Source organism: Typopeltis vanoorti, chromosome 18 (assembly GCF_054136105.1).
Source record: "Typopeltis vanoorti isolate ZY-2024b chromosome 18, IOZ_Tvanoo_1.0, whole genome shotgun sequence".
NCBI lineage: Eukaryota > Metazoa > Arthropoda > Arachnida > Uropygi > Thelyphonidae > Typopeltis > Typopeltis vanoorti.
The window spans coordinates 74,866,101-74,882,362 of NC_143566.1; the positions used below are offsets into that span (position 1 = coordinate 74,866,101).

Below are 16,262 nucleotides of genomic sequence, written 5' to 3' on the forward strand. Positions count from 1 at the left end.
TCATATGTAGCTCATTCCTCTGTGGGAGAAATCTTAATATAAGGGTTTTTCAGCTTAGTGTGAGTTAGCTGGCCTTGCATGATGATGTCAGGATTTTTAATTCTGCATAATATGCAATTTATAGACATATTCATCTCGTGTTGATTTGACATAATGTAAGCAAGCAATCACCCAACTTAAACAACCAACCAGTGTACTACAGATTAATGATCTTTTTATGTAGATCTGATATATATATATATATATATATATAGACACACAACACACACATACACATAATAAAATCTCTACTTAAATCCAGCTAATTTATTTCTGCCTGAAAATGGTTTAATTATTAAAGTTGCTTTCTGTAATCATAGATTAGATGAAATAAGGTCTCTTTCTATGTTAAATAGTATCCTTAGTAATGATAACAATGATTCTGTGAAAAGAATTGTAAAGAGAGTTTTGAGTGGTTTGCCATTTTAAAAAGCATCAATATATAATAGAAGTAATGAGTAGATATTCTCTTCCCAAAAGCTAGAAATGAATCTATTGTTAAGTAGCAAACCATTAAATAATATTTGTATTTGAAAGTTTAGAATCATCTTTGCAGTGATGCATCAGAAATAGACAAAAATCATTTAGTGAATACCAATTCCATCATGACAATACATACCTCAAAAAAGCAAAAGAATTTTCATGATGATGATAACACTGTCCAACAAAAAAAAATTTTTTTTCTGCTGATTATGATCTGGCACTTGTTTTTTACTAATTTGGGTGCGCTGATTTCAAATATCAAACCCATTTTTCTCTATCATGTCAGGTTTTTCCTCTATGGCATTTTCTTTTAGCTAATTTGTAAGTTTTTGATAGTTTTAAGGAGGCAGTACTATTTAGAGGATCAAAAAAATCGATTTTTTAATATTATTTTCTGAAAGTATGTACTTTTAAAAATCTGTTCCTAACTTTTTATCAAGAAATTCGAAAATTTCCCGAAGATATAGTCTATTATTCAATATCAGAATCGGAGCACTCACTGCTCTCGCTTGTTAGTAAACGAATAAATGCGTAAGAACCTGCAAGGCACGTACTGGCGCTTTGAATGCAAGAGAGGCCGATAACCGACCTAATACATTTAGGTGATGAAAAGTAGGCGATGACAATTGCCTGAAACAAATGAATGCTATATGCATCATAGCAGACAAAGAATGATCGAAATCAGTCAATCGTTAATCGATCATGAAAGTATGATGAGCGCTTATAACGTTTCAATAAAGTCTCTGGTTTTTTTTGTCTTGTTAATTGCATGTTAGTCGTCAGTGAAGAAAATACATCTACTACTCGAAATTGTGTCAATAGTGTAGATTCCTTCTGCTACATTTGTGGCAGCTTTACTGTTCCCAGTCAAAGGACAAATATCACTGATTTCATTAAGAAAGTGTACTTTGCATACTTTGACGTAAAAATCGCAGATCAGTACAAGTCATGGGCTCCAAATAAAGTGTGTAAGTCATGTGTAGAAAATTTATGGCAGTGGAGAAAGGGAAAACGCCAAAAATTAGCTTTTGGCATTCCAATGATTTGGCATGAACCGAAAAATCACATAGATGATTGCTATTTTTGTTTAGTTCAGACTTCTGGTTATAATAAGAAGAATGAGAACGAGCATGATTGGGATATGCCAGATGTTCTTGAGGAGCAAGACCCGGATGTTGATTTAGACAATGAAAATTTAATTTCTAGTTCTGGACCGCAACGTTTTACTCAAGCGGAATTGAATGACTTAGTAAGAGATTTGGGCCTATCAAAGGAATCATCGGAATTGTTAGCTTCAAGATTAAATGAAAAAACTCACTGGAGCAAGATACGAAGATAACTTTTTATCGTAGCAGGGAAAGTAATCTTGTACAATATTTTAAGCATGAGTGTGGGTTTGTTTACTGTAACAATGTGTCAGGTTTACTTACTGAAATGAGTGTTGTACAATATCATCCAAATGAGTGGCATTTATTTATCGACAGTTCAAGCAGAAGTCTCAAGTGTGTCTTACTACACAATGGGGATGTATATGGCTCAATTCCTATTGGCTATTCAGTCCACTTAAAGGAAACATATGAGGACATTAAAAAGGTTCTGAAGTTATTAAAATATACAGACCATAACTGGATCATCTGTGTGGATCTTAAAATGGTGAACGTTTTACTTGGCTTTCAAAGAGGATATACAAAGTTTCCGTGTTTTCTATGCTTCTGGAATAGTCGAGCTAGAAACCAACACTGGAGTCAGAAACATTGGCCTCTTAGAATATCCTTAAATGTTGGAGAACAGAATGTTATAAATCAACCTTTAATCGACAGAGAAAAAATCATTTTTCCACCTCTACACATCAAACTAGGTCTTATGAAGCAGTATGTTGAAGCTTTAGATTTACAAGGTGACTGTTTCCAATACATGTGAAAAATTTCCACGACTATGAAAATAATTTCCAATACTTATGAAAAAATTAAAGCCGGTGTATTTGATGGACCGCAAATTAGAACTTTAATGAGAGACCCAAATTTCATCAACTCTATGAACGAAATTGAGAAAGAGGCCTGGACTTCATTTACGATGGTTGCGAATAATTTTCTTTGAAACAAAAAAGCGTGCAATTACAAAGATCTAGTGGAAACAATGCTTGAAAATTTCCAGCGCCTAGGTTGCAACATGAGCATAAAGCTTCATTTCCTATACAGTCATCTTGATAGATTTCCCGAGAATTTAGGTACTGTAAGCGATGAACAAGGCGAAAGATTTCATCAAGACTTAAAAACTATGGAAGATCGGTACCAAGGAAGATGGGATTCTCACATGATGGCCGACTACTGTTGGAGTATTCAAAGGGATTGCCAAAACAGAACACACAGCAGAAATTGCTACAAACAAAAATTTATTCCCTGAAACTCGTGTGTAAGTAAAATTGTTATTTTTTTATTTTTTATAAATATTCTTGTAATTTTTAATGAATATTGTTAAGTAGTTATGTGTAATTATCGGCCTCTCTTGCATTCAAAGCGCCAGTACGTGCTGTTGCGGGTTCTTACGCATTTATTCGTTTACTAACAAGCGAGAGCGGTGAGTGCTCCGATTCTGATCTGCGCACCGCTTTGAATAATAGGCTATATCTTCAGGAAATTTTCGAATTTCTTGATAAAAAGTTAGGAACAGATTTTTAAAAGTACATACTTTCAGAAAATAATATTAAAAAATCGATTTTTTTGATCCTCTAAATAGTACTGCCTCCTTAAAACTATCAAAAACTTACAAATTAGCAAAAAGAAAATGCCATAGAGGAAAAACCTGATGTGATAGAGAAAAATGGGTTTGATATTTGAAATCAGCGCACCCAAATTAGTAAAATACAAGTCTCATATAAAAGTCAGCAAAAATTGTGTTGGACTGTGTAATTAATAAAACAAAATGCTCCAAGAGTTTTTTAAAATATTGAACACTGCCTTTGAAAGATGCTTCCATCAGGATTGCTGGAACTACTATATACACTCAGAAGGAATCCTTTAAAAGAGCATGAGACTATTGATCCTCTAAGTATAGCATTTGAAAAACACACCAAAAGTCATTGTGTTTATGATTTACTGTACTAAAAAAAAAAGCAAATTTTTTAAGATGTATTTTTAACTTTGAAATTTTTTAAAAGATTAATAAAACTTAATACAATTTTAAGACAACATTAATAAAAGAGATGAGTTTTTTTTAATTGTGTCTTTAGGTGGCTTGAGATACTGGGGAAAGGAATCAGTTCCACCACCTTTGACAACTATTGAGAATAATCGTCCTTACCTCTTGCCACGACTTCCCAATAAATATGATGCTTCAAATATTGAAACTACTGCATATGGGTTACTCGTACATGTTGCACGGCAGGCTGTTATTCAAAAGGAAATTGTTGAATGGTTAAATACACAAAGATTGACTGATGGTGGATGGGCTTCTACTCAGGTAGTATGCTATTTGATTAATAAATTTAAATTAGACTTCATGTTAGTTTGAACATGTCAGAAGTTAATTACTAAAACATTAAACATTAGTAAAACAGTAAAGAAGTTCATTAATTGGTTCATTCAAACCAATCAACACTATTCAGAAATTTTTAAGATCACCAAAAGATCCTCACCCATTCTACAAGTACTCTGGAGTATATAATATACCTTGCTCATGTGGTATTAGTTACGTAGGTCAGACCTCTAGAAGCTTTGAAACGAGAAAGAAAGAACACATAGGATATGTCAGAAATAACAGACAAGACATTTCAGGCCTTTCATGCCACTTTGCCTCTACTAACCATCACATTGAGTGGGATAAGAGCCTTATGCCATACATAGAATGCCATACATGGTGCGAACATAAAGGACGTCAGCGAATCTATTCGACTGCAAAAACAGAGGGTGAAAGAGATGATAATAGTGGCAGGAACGAATGATTTGAAAGAGGACAAAATGGAAATGATAGAGGATGTGAGGGAGTTGTTTGAGGTAGCAAAAGAGAAGAGTGAGAGAGTTAGGATGGTGAGTATCTTACCGCGGTATGACAGCGAAGTGTTTAGAAGGAGGGCCATAATTGCCAATGACTTTATGCGTGGGTTATGCATGGAGAGTGGTGTGGAATTTGTGGATGTGTGGAATGAGTTCGATGGGCGAAAGGACTTATATAAGATGGATGGGTTACATTTGAATGGAGTTGGTGTACGGAGACTTGAAAGAGTGTTGATGAATGATGTGGAAGTGGATGTACAGACTCAGGGAAACTAGATTTATTAAGAGGGGGGGGGAGTAGATATGCAGACTTTAGGGGGGGCAGTTAAGTGTATGAATGAGTATATTATGCCCGGGCAAGTACGACGGACAACAAATCAGAATGGGATAATTAGTATAAGGAATCAAAGTAGGGATGGGACAAATGGGCTTCTGCGATTCATGTACACTAATGCCAGGAGTATTAGGAACAAGAAGGAAGAGTTTTTGGCCATGGTTGGCACTTCCAGGCCACAGGTTGTCGGTATTAGTGAAACATGGCTGACAGAAGATGATAAAGCTAGTGGGATTGAATGCGATGGGTATAGCGTGTTCAGGAGTGACAGGGTGAATAAAAAGGGGGGAGGAGTGTTATTGATGATAGCTGATGAGCTTCAGCCAAGGAGTATAGAAGTTGAACTGCAGGATAGAGAAAAGAGCACATTTGAGGCTGTTTGGTGTGAGATACAATCTAGCAGAACAAAATATACAATTGGGTGCTGCTATAGACCGGGTGATGGAGTGGATGGTGGGAATAGTATGCATAAGCAAATAGAAGAAATGAATGGAAAGAGGGTAATTATTATGGGTGATTTCAATTATGGTAATATTGACTGGAAAGAGGAGAGGGCACATGGGAGGAAGGAATTGGATTTTATGCAGTTATTAAGGGACAACTATCTACGGCAACATGTATTGGAAAATACCAGGGGGCAGAGAGTGCTGGACCTATTAATTGCAACTGAGAATGTGGCTGTAACGAACATGACCTTGTTGCCACCAATTGGTGAGAGTGACCATAAGGTCATGACTTGGGAGGTGGCTAAAGGAGTCGAATTTACAATTAAGACAGGGTATATGTGGAATTATCGGGCTGGTAAGTATGACAAGCTTAGGTGTGTGCTTGGCTCAATGCCATGGCATGTAAAACTGCAAGGGCTGGATGTTGATGGTGCATGGGAGGTGGTCAAGAACTGTTTGCAGGAGGCAATGGTTGACTGTATACCAAGAGTCCGAATAATAAATCAGGTAGGGGTTAAATGGATAAATAACACTATTAAGCTTGAGCTGCAAAAAAAGAAACAATTGTGGAGGGAATTTAAGGAGAAGGGTGACCATCAGGTGCATGAACAGTATAAAGCTCAGGCCAGGATGGTAACAAGGGTGGTAAGAAAAGCAAAAGCAGATTACGAAAGGAAATTGGCCATGCAGGCTAAAGAGAATCCCAAACAGTTTTTTCAATATGTTGCAAGTAAAAGGAAAAATGCTCATGGTAGAATGATCTTAAAAAATGCTGAGGGTAGGGAGGTAACTGAATCAGTCGATGTTGTGGAATTACTGAGCGAGCACTTTGCAAGAGTATATCATCCAGGTGGTGGCCTTGCGGAAATGGAGGAACCAACAGCTTATACTGGAATTGTGATGAATGAGGTAGAGGTAACTAGTCTGTTACAGAACCTCAATGTCAATACATCTGTGGGATTGGATGGTATACCAGCTCGTGTCGTACGTGAAGCGGCAAAAGAATTGTCAGTGCCCTTGACCATTATGTTTAATTTGAGCCTCAGGACTGGGTCAGTCCCAAGGGGGTGGAAAGAGGGGAAAATAGTTCCACTGCACAAAGGTGGTTCCAAGGCTGCTGTTGAAAATTACCGGCCAATCAGCATAACAGGAATCATTATCAAGGTCTTAGAGAAAATAGTCAAGAGGAAAATAGAAGATTGGATAGAAGAAAATGGGATACTGTATCGGGGACAGCATGGTTTTGTGAAGGGTAGGTCATGCCTCAGTAACTTGCTCACGTATTATAACACAGTGACGGCTGAACTGGATAAGGGTAATGGGTTTACAGTGATTCTGCTGGACCTTGCTAAGGCCTTTGACAGGATACCACATGGAATTCTAATCAGTAAATTGCAGCATATGGGAATGAACATAGGGTTGGTGAGATGGATAGGAGGGTGGTTGACGGAGAGATATCAGAGAGTGGTTTACTCAGGAGTAGAGTCCACAAGACGGCCTGTGACTAGTGGTGTACCACAAGGATCTGTTCTTGGACCACTGCTGTTTAATTTGTTCATAAATGATATAGGAAAGGATCTGAGAGGAACAGTTCATTTGTTTGCGGATGATGCAAAGTTGGGTAGGGCAATAGTGAATGCAGATGACGTCAAAATTTTGCAGGATGATTTGGATAGATTGGAGGTCTGGGCTAGGGAGAATGGATGTCAATTTAATGTGGCAAAATGTAAGGTTATGCATTTTGGGGTGAAAAGATGGGAGGCAGTTTACTGCATTGGTGGAACCGTGCTCCAGGAAATTGATGAGGCACGAGATTTAGGAGTGTTGGTGGATAAGGAATTGAAATTTAGGGGACACATTGCAAAAGTGGCCAAATCAGCTCATCAAATCACTTGGTTGCTGAAGAATACGTTGACAAGCAGAGACAAGCAGGTTATTGTTCCTCTGTATCGAGCCTTGATAAGACCTCATCTCGACTACTGTGCTCAGATTTGGTCACCTAGGTTTCTTCTTGATGGGGAGGAGGTGGAGAGGATCCAGAGGCGAGTGACCAAGATGATGGCAGGTCTGTGGAATGAACCGTATGAGAACAGGTTGAGGATTTGTGGGTTGCAAAAATTGGTTGATAGGCGGAGGAGGGGAGATATGATTGAGACATTCAAATTACTGAAGGGTTTCTATAAAATTAATTCAGAAGATATTTTTGAGAACAGGGCTGGTTGTGGGAGGACTAGGGGACATCCATGGAAACTGGGCAAAAGTGTGGTTAGTAAAGGTGTTAGAGCTGGGTTCTTTACTTTTAGAGTGGTGAATGAGTGGAATGCGCTCCCTGAGTCTGTGGTGGATGCTGTGACAGTGAATGAGTTTAAGGCGAGGTATGATAGATACTGTATGAATGTCGAATAGTTGTGATGAAAATGATTTGGGGCCTTCCTCGATGAGTCTAATGACTCCCTGGAGTTGCCCGTAATAATAATAATAATAATAGAAGATAACTACCATTCAAGAACCTTTAAAGAAGCAGCTACAGTCGCCCGTAAAACTGAAAACCTAAACAAGAATCAAGGTCTAATTTTACCAAAAATTTGGAAAACTTTTATCAGATCATTAAACATCAAAGAAATGAACTTTCATAACAATTACGTCATGAACCATAACGAATAAATCATGTTAACGAGACAAGCACATTGTCACGCACAATACCAATTTTTTGTATGAATTAGAACCATCAGTTATAACCCAGTCTGTAACCTTCATTTTAGCTTACTAGTTTGTATTCCCTGAGGATGCCAATAGAAAAAATTGGCTAAACATGTAGGAGGATAAAATAAAGCTACTTGACAAAGATTATATATAAAAAAAAGTGTAATAGTCTTAATTATTATTATTATTGTTATTATTGCTTAACACCTCCAAGGAGTCCAAAGACTCATCGAGGGAGGGCACCTACTCTACAACTCTCTGTCTCTGCACCAATGCCATCTACTGCCCATCATCACCACTAGTATTTTCACAGACAATCACAACAACCATGCCCACTTTGGCTGGAGAGTAGATACATTGACAACTTGGCCAAACCAGGCTGCCAAAAATAATTATAACTTCATTTTATTAGTTCTTGAATATATTAGTATGTCAACTACCTTGTTAACCTGAATCAGCATTTTACAATCACATTCAGTTTACTCACTAATTAATTGATTTCCCAATGTGACCAGATAGCCAAGGTGTCACTTCACTAATGCATAAAGGGTGAGTAAATTTCTTATTTCTTGCTACTCTAAAATATTTTCACTGTCTGTGTATTTTATATTTCAGTATTTCATCCCATCTTTCTTTATGTATCAGGTCCATTGACTTGCTATGGATACTTAGCTTATATAAACATAATTCTGTTTATAATAGGAGTTTATAATCCTTTCTCTATAATCTTCTATGTGTGTCACTGCATATATTTTCTAATCGGTTTGCCTGTTTTGCAAGAGAAAAATCTGGGAGATAAAAACATGCTGCTGTGTTAGACTGAGTAAACCATTTTTAGTTGCAAAGCCTAAGATGTGAAAAACATATAAATGTTCTTCACATTTCAGACAGGATTTTAACCCAGGTCTAATGAGGCAAAAAAATCCCAGAGAATCCTTACTATATGTGGCCATTAGAAGAAAGAATGATTATGGAAGGTTGATATTGGTTTGTTAAAATGTAGAATGATAACCACTGTGAGAATATGTAGTTAAGATATTAAATGAGCAATTTATAAAGGTATTTCATCCTCGTGAGTAGCACATCATGCAGAGCTTGAGTGCAGTGGGAAAGGAGGAAGATAGACTTATGATTAATGACATATCACTGCTTTTTTTGAGGAAATGTTCCAGTCAGATAACAACTGCTCTGACATACTTATTTAATATGAAATTTACATTAGGTCAAGTTCCAAAGAAATAGAAAGATGGCAAAATTTTTCTCCTTTATAAAGGAGGTGATAAGACTAAGGCATCCAATTATGGATAAATCAGTGTGACTGGAGTTGTGGCTAAAGTGTTATAGAGGTAAGTAATCTTCTTTCTTTTTTTGTTCTGAGGAATGAGTTCGCAGTATAAAGGATGAGGATAAATGAAATCCAGGAATGTACCCATAGCAAGGACTCTGTGTTTCAGATTCAAGAAAGTGCCTTTTCTGAATCACTGCCATCAAAGTAATATTTTTATTACTCATTTGCATAATACATGAAATAAAGTGAGTATATTGAATATTCTTGTCATAGCTAAAGCTTGGAAGGTGCACATCCCACCAGTGATAAAATATTGACTGAATTCCATATGGAACTTTTACTATTTGCTTAGTTGACTGAGCTGAACTCACTCTCCAACCAACAGTTCAGTTCTCCATGCCACAGCAGGCTCAACTGTGACATGGATGGTTGTGAAAGTCTTTATAGGCTATTATTATTAAACAAGACCTCATGGAGTCAAAGACTCATCTGGGAGGTCCTTTTATCACACACACAACTCATCATACCGTGTCTTAAACACACTCAAACTCCTTGCAGACACCACACTCTCAGGCAAGGCATTCCAATCATTCACAACTCTGCACGAAAAAACCTGCCTCTCACTCCCCTACTCACATCCTCTTTATACAGTTTCCAGGGATGACCTCTGGTTCTCCCCTGATCTCCCACTATTCTCTGTAGAACTTCTCCACCATTGATCTTATAACATACCCCTTACCAACTTGTAGGTCTCTATCATATCTCCCCTCTTCCTTCTCTCCACCAGACTCTGCAAATTACATCTTCTCAATCTTTCCTCACACTCAACATTCCAGAGGTCAGAAACTACCTTAGTCAGTCGCCTTTGGACCCTTTCCAACATCTCTTCATCCTTCTGAAAACCTGGTGACCAAATTTGGGCACAATAGTCCATGTGTGGCCTAATCAGAGCCTTATACAATGGAACAAGAATCTCCCTACTTCTACACGTCAGTGTCCTCCGCATCATTCCCAGAAGTCTTTGTGTTGTCTTCACAATTTTGGCGATGTGTCCCCTAAATTTTAGATCCTTATCCACTATCACCCCCAGATCTCTTATTTCCTCTACTTCCAACAGTATATTCTCACCAAGCATAAATTCTGCATCCCATCTTTGTTTTCCAAATTTTAAAACCTTACATTTTGCAACATTGAACTCACATCCCCATTTGCTTGCCCAATCACTCAATTTATTCAAGTCTTCTTGCAAGGCCACAACATCTTCACTACTCTTTATGGTTCATCCCAACTTTGCATCATCTGCAAACAACTGAATATCTCCATCCAAATCTTCGCCAATATCATTAATATACAAGTTAAATAGTAATGACCCTAAAACAGACCCCTGAGGCACTCCACTAGTGACTTTCCTTTTCCTGGATATCACACCTCCATACACAACTTGTTGATACCTATCAGATAGCCACTCTCCAATCCAATGCACTAATCTAATATCCAACCCCATCTGCTCTAGTTTGACTGTCAACTTATCATGAGGTACTCTATCAAAAGCTTTTGCGAAATCCAAGTATATTACTGTGTATCCTTCTCCTCTGTCCAAGGAAGCAGTCACTTTATTGTAATAAGTAAGTAGATTACTAAAACATGACCTCCCTTTAGCAAATCCATGCTGTCCATCAAAGATTATACCATTGTTGTCAACCCAACTCTGGATCCTAGTTCTCACAAGCTTCTCCAACAACTTAACCACAACACTTGACACAGAGATAGGCCTATAGTTTGATGCTTGAGTTCGATCACCTCCTTTATGAAGTTGCACAATCTTGCCCTCCTTCCACTCTTTAGGAACTTGACCAAGTGCAAGACTCATATTAAAAAAATGTGTCAAGGCAGGTGTCAACTCTCTGGCACATTCATTCAGAATACGTGGTGATATATTATCGAGTCCCACAGCCTTATTTATATCTAGTTTACTCAACTCCCCAAACACCTCTTGCTCACTTACAGTCAGTCTCTCCTCCCCATCATCAACTGCTCTCAATCTCTCCATGAAGTCACATTCACAAGATTGAAAGATCTTTATGAACTGCTCATTAAGTATCTCCACCACACATTCTGCATCAGCTTTCTTTATACCATTTCCTCCAATCAATGTCATCCTTCCATAATCATTCTTTCTTTTACTGGCTACATATCGAAAGAACTCCCTAGGATTCTTTTTGGCTTCATTAGCTAACTGCTGTTCATACCTCTCTTTAGCTACTCTCACCAACCAAGTCACCCTCCTTGCCTGGTCTTTGTAGACCTCATGAAATTGGTTACTTCCACTTCTCTTATGCTGCCTCCACAATGCCCTTTTTCTCTGTATCGCATGCTTAATCTCTTTATTCATCCATCTCACACCTACCTTATTTAACCTTCTCACCCGTGGTATACATTTAGACATTGCATCTACTAAATAATTTTTGAAAATCCCCCAAGATGCATTGATCTTTTTTCCAGCTAACTCCTCATTCCATGCTACATCTGCAAGCTGTCTCCTGAGCTCTTCATAATCACCCCCCTTGTAGTTCCACATATACCCTTTTTTCACAGGGGGTCCTTGCACTGCTGGCAACCACCCAGGTAATCACCTCATGGTCACTTTCACCAATTGGTGGATGATTTGACACCTCATTTATAATTACATCCTGCGATGAGATGCCCAAACCCAAGACCCTTAATCCTCGTGTGCCCTCTGTTACATACTGTCTGAGGTAGTTATCCCTCAAAAACTCAAGAAACTCATTTTCTTTACTTCCAGTTGCATTCCAGTCTATATTGCCATAATTAAAATCACCCATAATGATCACCCTTTTCTTATTTGCTTGGCTTATTTGACTATACATTTCACTATCACCACCATCCACATTACCAGGTCTATAACAACATCCCACCAAGTATTTGATTCTATTCACCTCTATCTCACACTATACTGCCTCAAAAGCACTGGCCCTATTTCCCTCTTGCATCTCTACCTTGTATGGACATAACTCTTGCTCTATCATCAATAGCACTCCCCCTCCCTTTTTACCCCTTCTATCCTCACGAAACACATCATACCTTTCCATCTCTATTCCTGTCAGGATGTCGTCCTCATCTAACCATGTCTCACTTATTCCGACAATCTTTGGGTGCACAGACGCAATTAGTACAACCATTTCATCTGCCTTGTTTCTTATACTTCTAGCATTGGTATACAAACACAACAGCTCATTTCTGGATCTACAGCTAGTTCCACTGATACCACCCACTCGATGTGATCTCTCCATGCTGGACTGGGGCCATTTCCCTTTCTGCTTCTTCATTTCAGAACCCTTTGCAATTCCATCTGTTTCCTCTTGATCCGTGGTCATCCCATTTCTTTCCTGCCTACACATGTTCTCACCTCCTCTTGGAGCATCCACCTTTCTCACGCTGTGTACCCCTGAGCCTCCCCGTTTCCCTGCTCCTCTTGCACACCCATTCTCTCATTTTCTATACTCATACCACTCAATTCCCCATTCATTTCCACTTCTTCAATCTCTCCTATCTTATTCTCCTGCAGGAACTTGATTTACATTGCCTATTGTGAGACCACCACTCTCACTCGAGAGAGTAATTTTTTATAATTATTCCATCTATGAAAGGTTGTAAACCTATCATATATTTAATAGAGTAGATAAGTTAGGAATTAGATATTTGGGATCCCTGCTAAAATAAATTTAAAAACTTAAAGAGATAAATTCTTAACCCACTATGGTGCTAATCTTCTATAAATTTACAACTTTTTAGTAGGTAGAAATCAGATAAAAAATTACTAACAGACAAGAATAAGAAATAGAGAAACTTGGGGGGGGGGACACAGCAGGTATACACAAATACATTGATCTTTACATAAGAGCTTGATAGGGCTGAAGTAGGGAAATTACATTCTCCACTTGACCATCACCATAGTAAATAACCTGCCTAGTATAATTTAAAATATTAGCATGTATCATATATAAATGTATCAATTGCTTCATTCTTAGATATAGATATAAAATCACCTGTTAGCCAGTGTATGGTAATATTATTATTTGTGAATATAGCATGTAGCAAAATGTGTAAGTACAGTGATCTAAATAATTGTTTGATGATACTGGGAAATCAGTTTGCTTGGACAGTTAACTGAGGATACTGTTAATTGTCCTGACAGTTAGCAGTATCCTCAGTTAACTGTCCAAGCATGGCTATGTAGTGCTCTTTCAGGAATGAGATCACATGCTAATTCACTCAAGGATTAGTTAACTGAAGACTTTGTTATTTGAAGGTCAGATAATTTAGAAGTCACTCTAATTGTATTCTATGGAAATTTTCTTATAAAAATAAACGAATAAATAAAAAGTTCCATTCAAGATATCAAATCACGGGATAAGTAAAAAGTTACAATCATACATTACATCAATTGATTATGTCTACTATAAGAGATGTTCCAAGTGTAATGCCTCCACTGTGGTTGCTTCCTACCCAAAAGACATGTGTCAGTCAAAAAAAAAAAAAAATGCAATAATTTTCCTTGATTTCTAAACATATTCTTCACTGCATGAAAGTTTTTCAAAACTGTCATAAAACTTTTAATGCTTTTGGAACCACATTCTTACTTTTGCTTTGACCTGTTCATTATTATCCAAACGGCCTGGACTGTAGGGAAAATGTGCCATTTGGAAAAGGGTAAACGGATCAAAGGAAAAAAAACTGTCAATGCAGTGAAGAAAATATTGAAAGGGAAGGAGATTATATTGAGAAATAGTGTATGAAAATAAGTTAGAGGCTTAAACTATCTTTTATTTTTTATTTTACAACTGCATATCTCTTTTGGGTGAGGCACTGTCACAGTAATGGCATTATTTTCAGAACATTCCTAATATTATGAATTCTACTAAAATTAATTTAAATCTTTAGGATACCATACTTGCAATGCAGTCACTGATTGAATATTCACTGCAGTCTCGACTACGAGATATAACTGATGTTACAATCACAGTAGAGGTTCCATCTACACCAGGTTTTATAAAACAGTTGCATATTGGAGAAGATAATATTTCTGAGCAGCAGACGATTGAGGTATAATAATTCTTAAACAATTTTATCAAACTTCTTAAATTTTTAAATTGTTTTATTAAGTGAATAAGTATAAAATCTCACAAGTTTAATTTCTTATTCTTAAGGAAAGCAAAGCAAAGCAAAATTCTGATGATAAATGATAAATTTATTTATTTGATTAATGCAGTCAACTCTCAGTGTAACAAACACTGTTATAGTTAACTCACTCACTATAATAAATTACCAAAAAAAGTGATTACCACATCTCCACATCAGTCCTATTCTAATGGAATTTTGCAATAGCCGACTTTCTATTAGCAACCTGTTTCTTTAATCCCTTCAAATTCTCTATAATGAAAGTTGATTAATTATTAATTGAACTTTTTTATTTTAACGTATACTTCATTATTATTTATTATTATTATTATATAATGTGACACTTCCAAGGAGTCCAAGGACTCATCAAGGGAGGGCACTACTCTACAACTGTCATCTCTACCATTTAATCTATTAAATACACAGAATGTACCTACCACCATCATCTACACACAACTCTGTCTACTACCTACTATTACCACCACCACTACTATTTTATTCTGTAAACTGTGTGTGTTCTCCTGGCCAAAAACATTCAAAATAGCATTCCATATATATTTAAAACTTCTTAAAAATGCACCTGCACAACTTAAAAGAGATGTAATATACTGAGCTACACATAGTGGCCTTTGGATTAGAAATCTTTATGCAGATGTACATAAATGTCACCTTACACAGATATATGCAAAATACTTAGTCATGTGTCACCACTTATTCTAGGCAACTATTTAAGAATGCTGCTGATCAGTAATCGTCAACAGTGTTGATTACAATGGGAAAAACAAATGATCTTTTAGAGTTCAATAAAGGGCTTACTGTTGATACCCATCTGACTGGAGCCATGACTTTGAAAACAGCAGCACTGATTGGTTTCTCAAAGGGTGAGATATTCCAGATGTTTAATCTGTGGAAAAATAACCCACACTTTTCTAAGAGGTGTAATTGTGGGCCTAAGACAGCCTGTCAGAAACAAAATTGCTGTGAAGACTTATGTGGACAAACAGAACTTCCTGTGTTCAGCAATTGATCGAAGCATTTTATGATGGCTGTTCCCGACCCATATCTCACCGAACTATGTGCAGGGAATTGAAAAGGATCAGTGTTGGCAGTCGCATGCCTATATGGAAACCACTGATTTCTGTGAAGAACCAGAAAGTTCATCTGCAGTGGTGTCAGGAACACCATGAGCGGACACTGGAAGACTGGAAAAAGTCATGTGATTTGATGAGTCATGGCAGGAACCCCATGAAGCAATGAACCCAGTTTGCCTTGTAAACACAACACCAGATTTTAGAAGTGGTGTCATGGTGTCAGGCATGTTCTGTTGGTATTGAATGGGTCCCCTGATATTGCTAGATACTGACTAGTCTATAATTAGCTGATTTTCTCTAGCACATCTTTGTAGTGCTAGGATAGATGCAAAGATACGCATTTGAACAGAAAGGGAATCTTTTTAAATTTTTCTTCTAACAATGCCATAGTTAGCCAACAACTTCTGTATTAAAGATATTTAATATTTATTATATTTATTCCATCTATTTATTCTATGGAAGCTATTTATTCCACTCCTTACATTCACTTTTTCCTCAACAGATTTTTCCTGTCTTTCTCTACTCTTGGAAGCATCCGTTCCAGCATTCTCTTTATCATCAGTTCTTTAACGGAATTTCTTCAGTGGCCTCTCCATGTTGTTATGGCTCCCACCATTGATTCTTTACAGAACTTTTAAGTAATTTAAGTAATATTTCTACATATTCACTAGATGCTTACAAACAATA

The 16,262-nt window shown here is 37.1% G+C and overlaps 1 protein-coding gene across 1 annotated transcript in view; it reads left to right on the forward strand.

The window, feature by feature from the left end:
* The window catches only part of LOC150096810 (CD109 antigen-like), a 325,733-nt gene that overhangs the window by 283,343 nt on the left and 26,128 nt on the right, over positions 1–16,262 (forward strand). The window contains exons 29-30 of the mRNA XM_090408083.1: positions 3,752–3,981; positions 14,248–14,409. Of these exons, the coding sequence (XP_090264209.1) occupies positions 3,752–3,981; positions 14,248–14,409 (392 nt within the window). The remainder of the gene's footprint in view (positions 1–3,751; positions 3,982–14,247; positions 14,410–16,262) is intronic.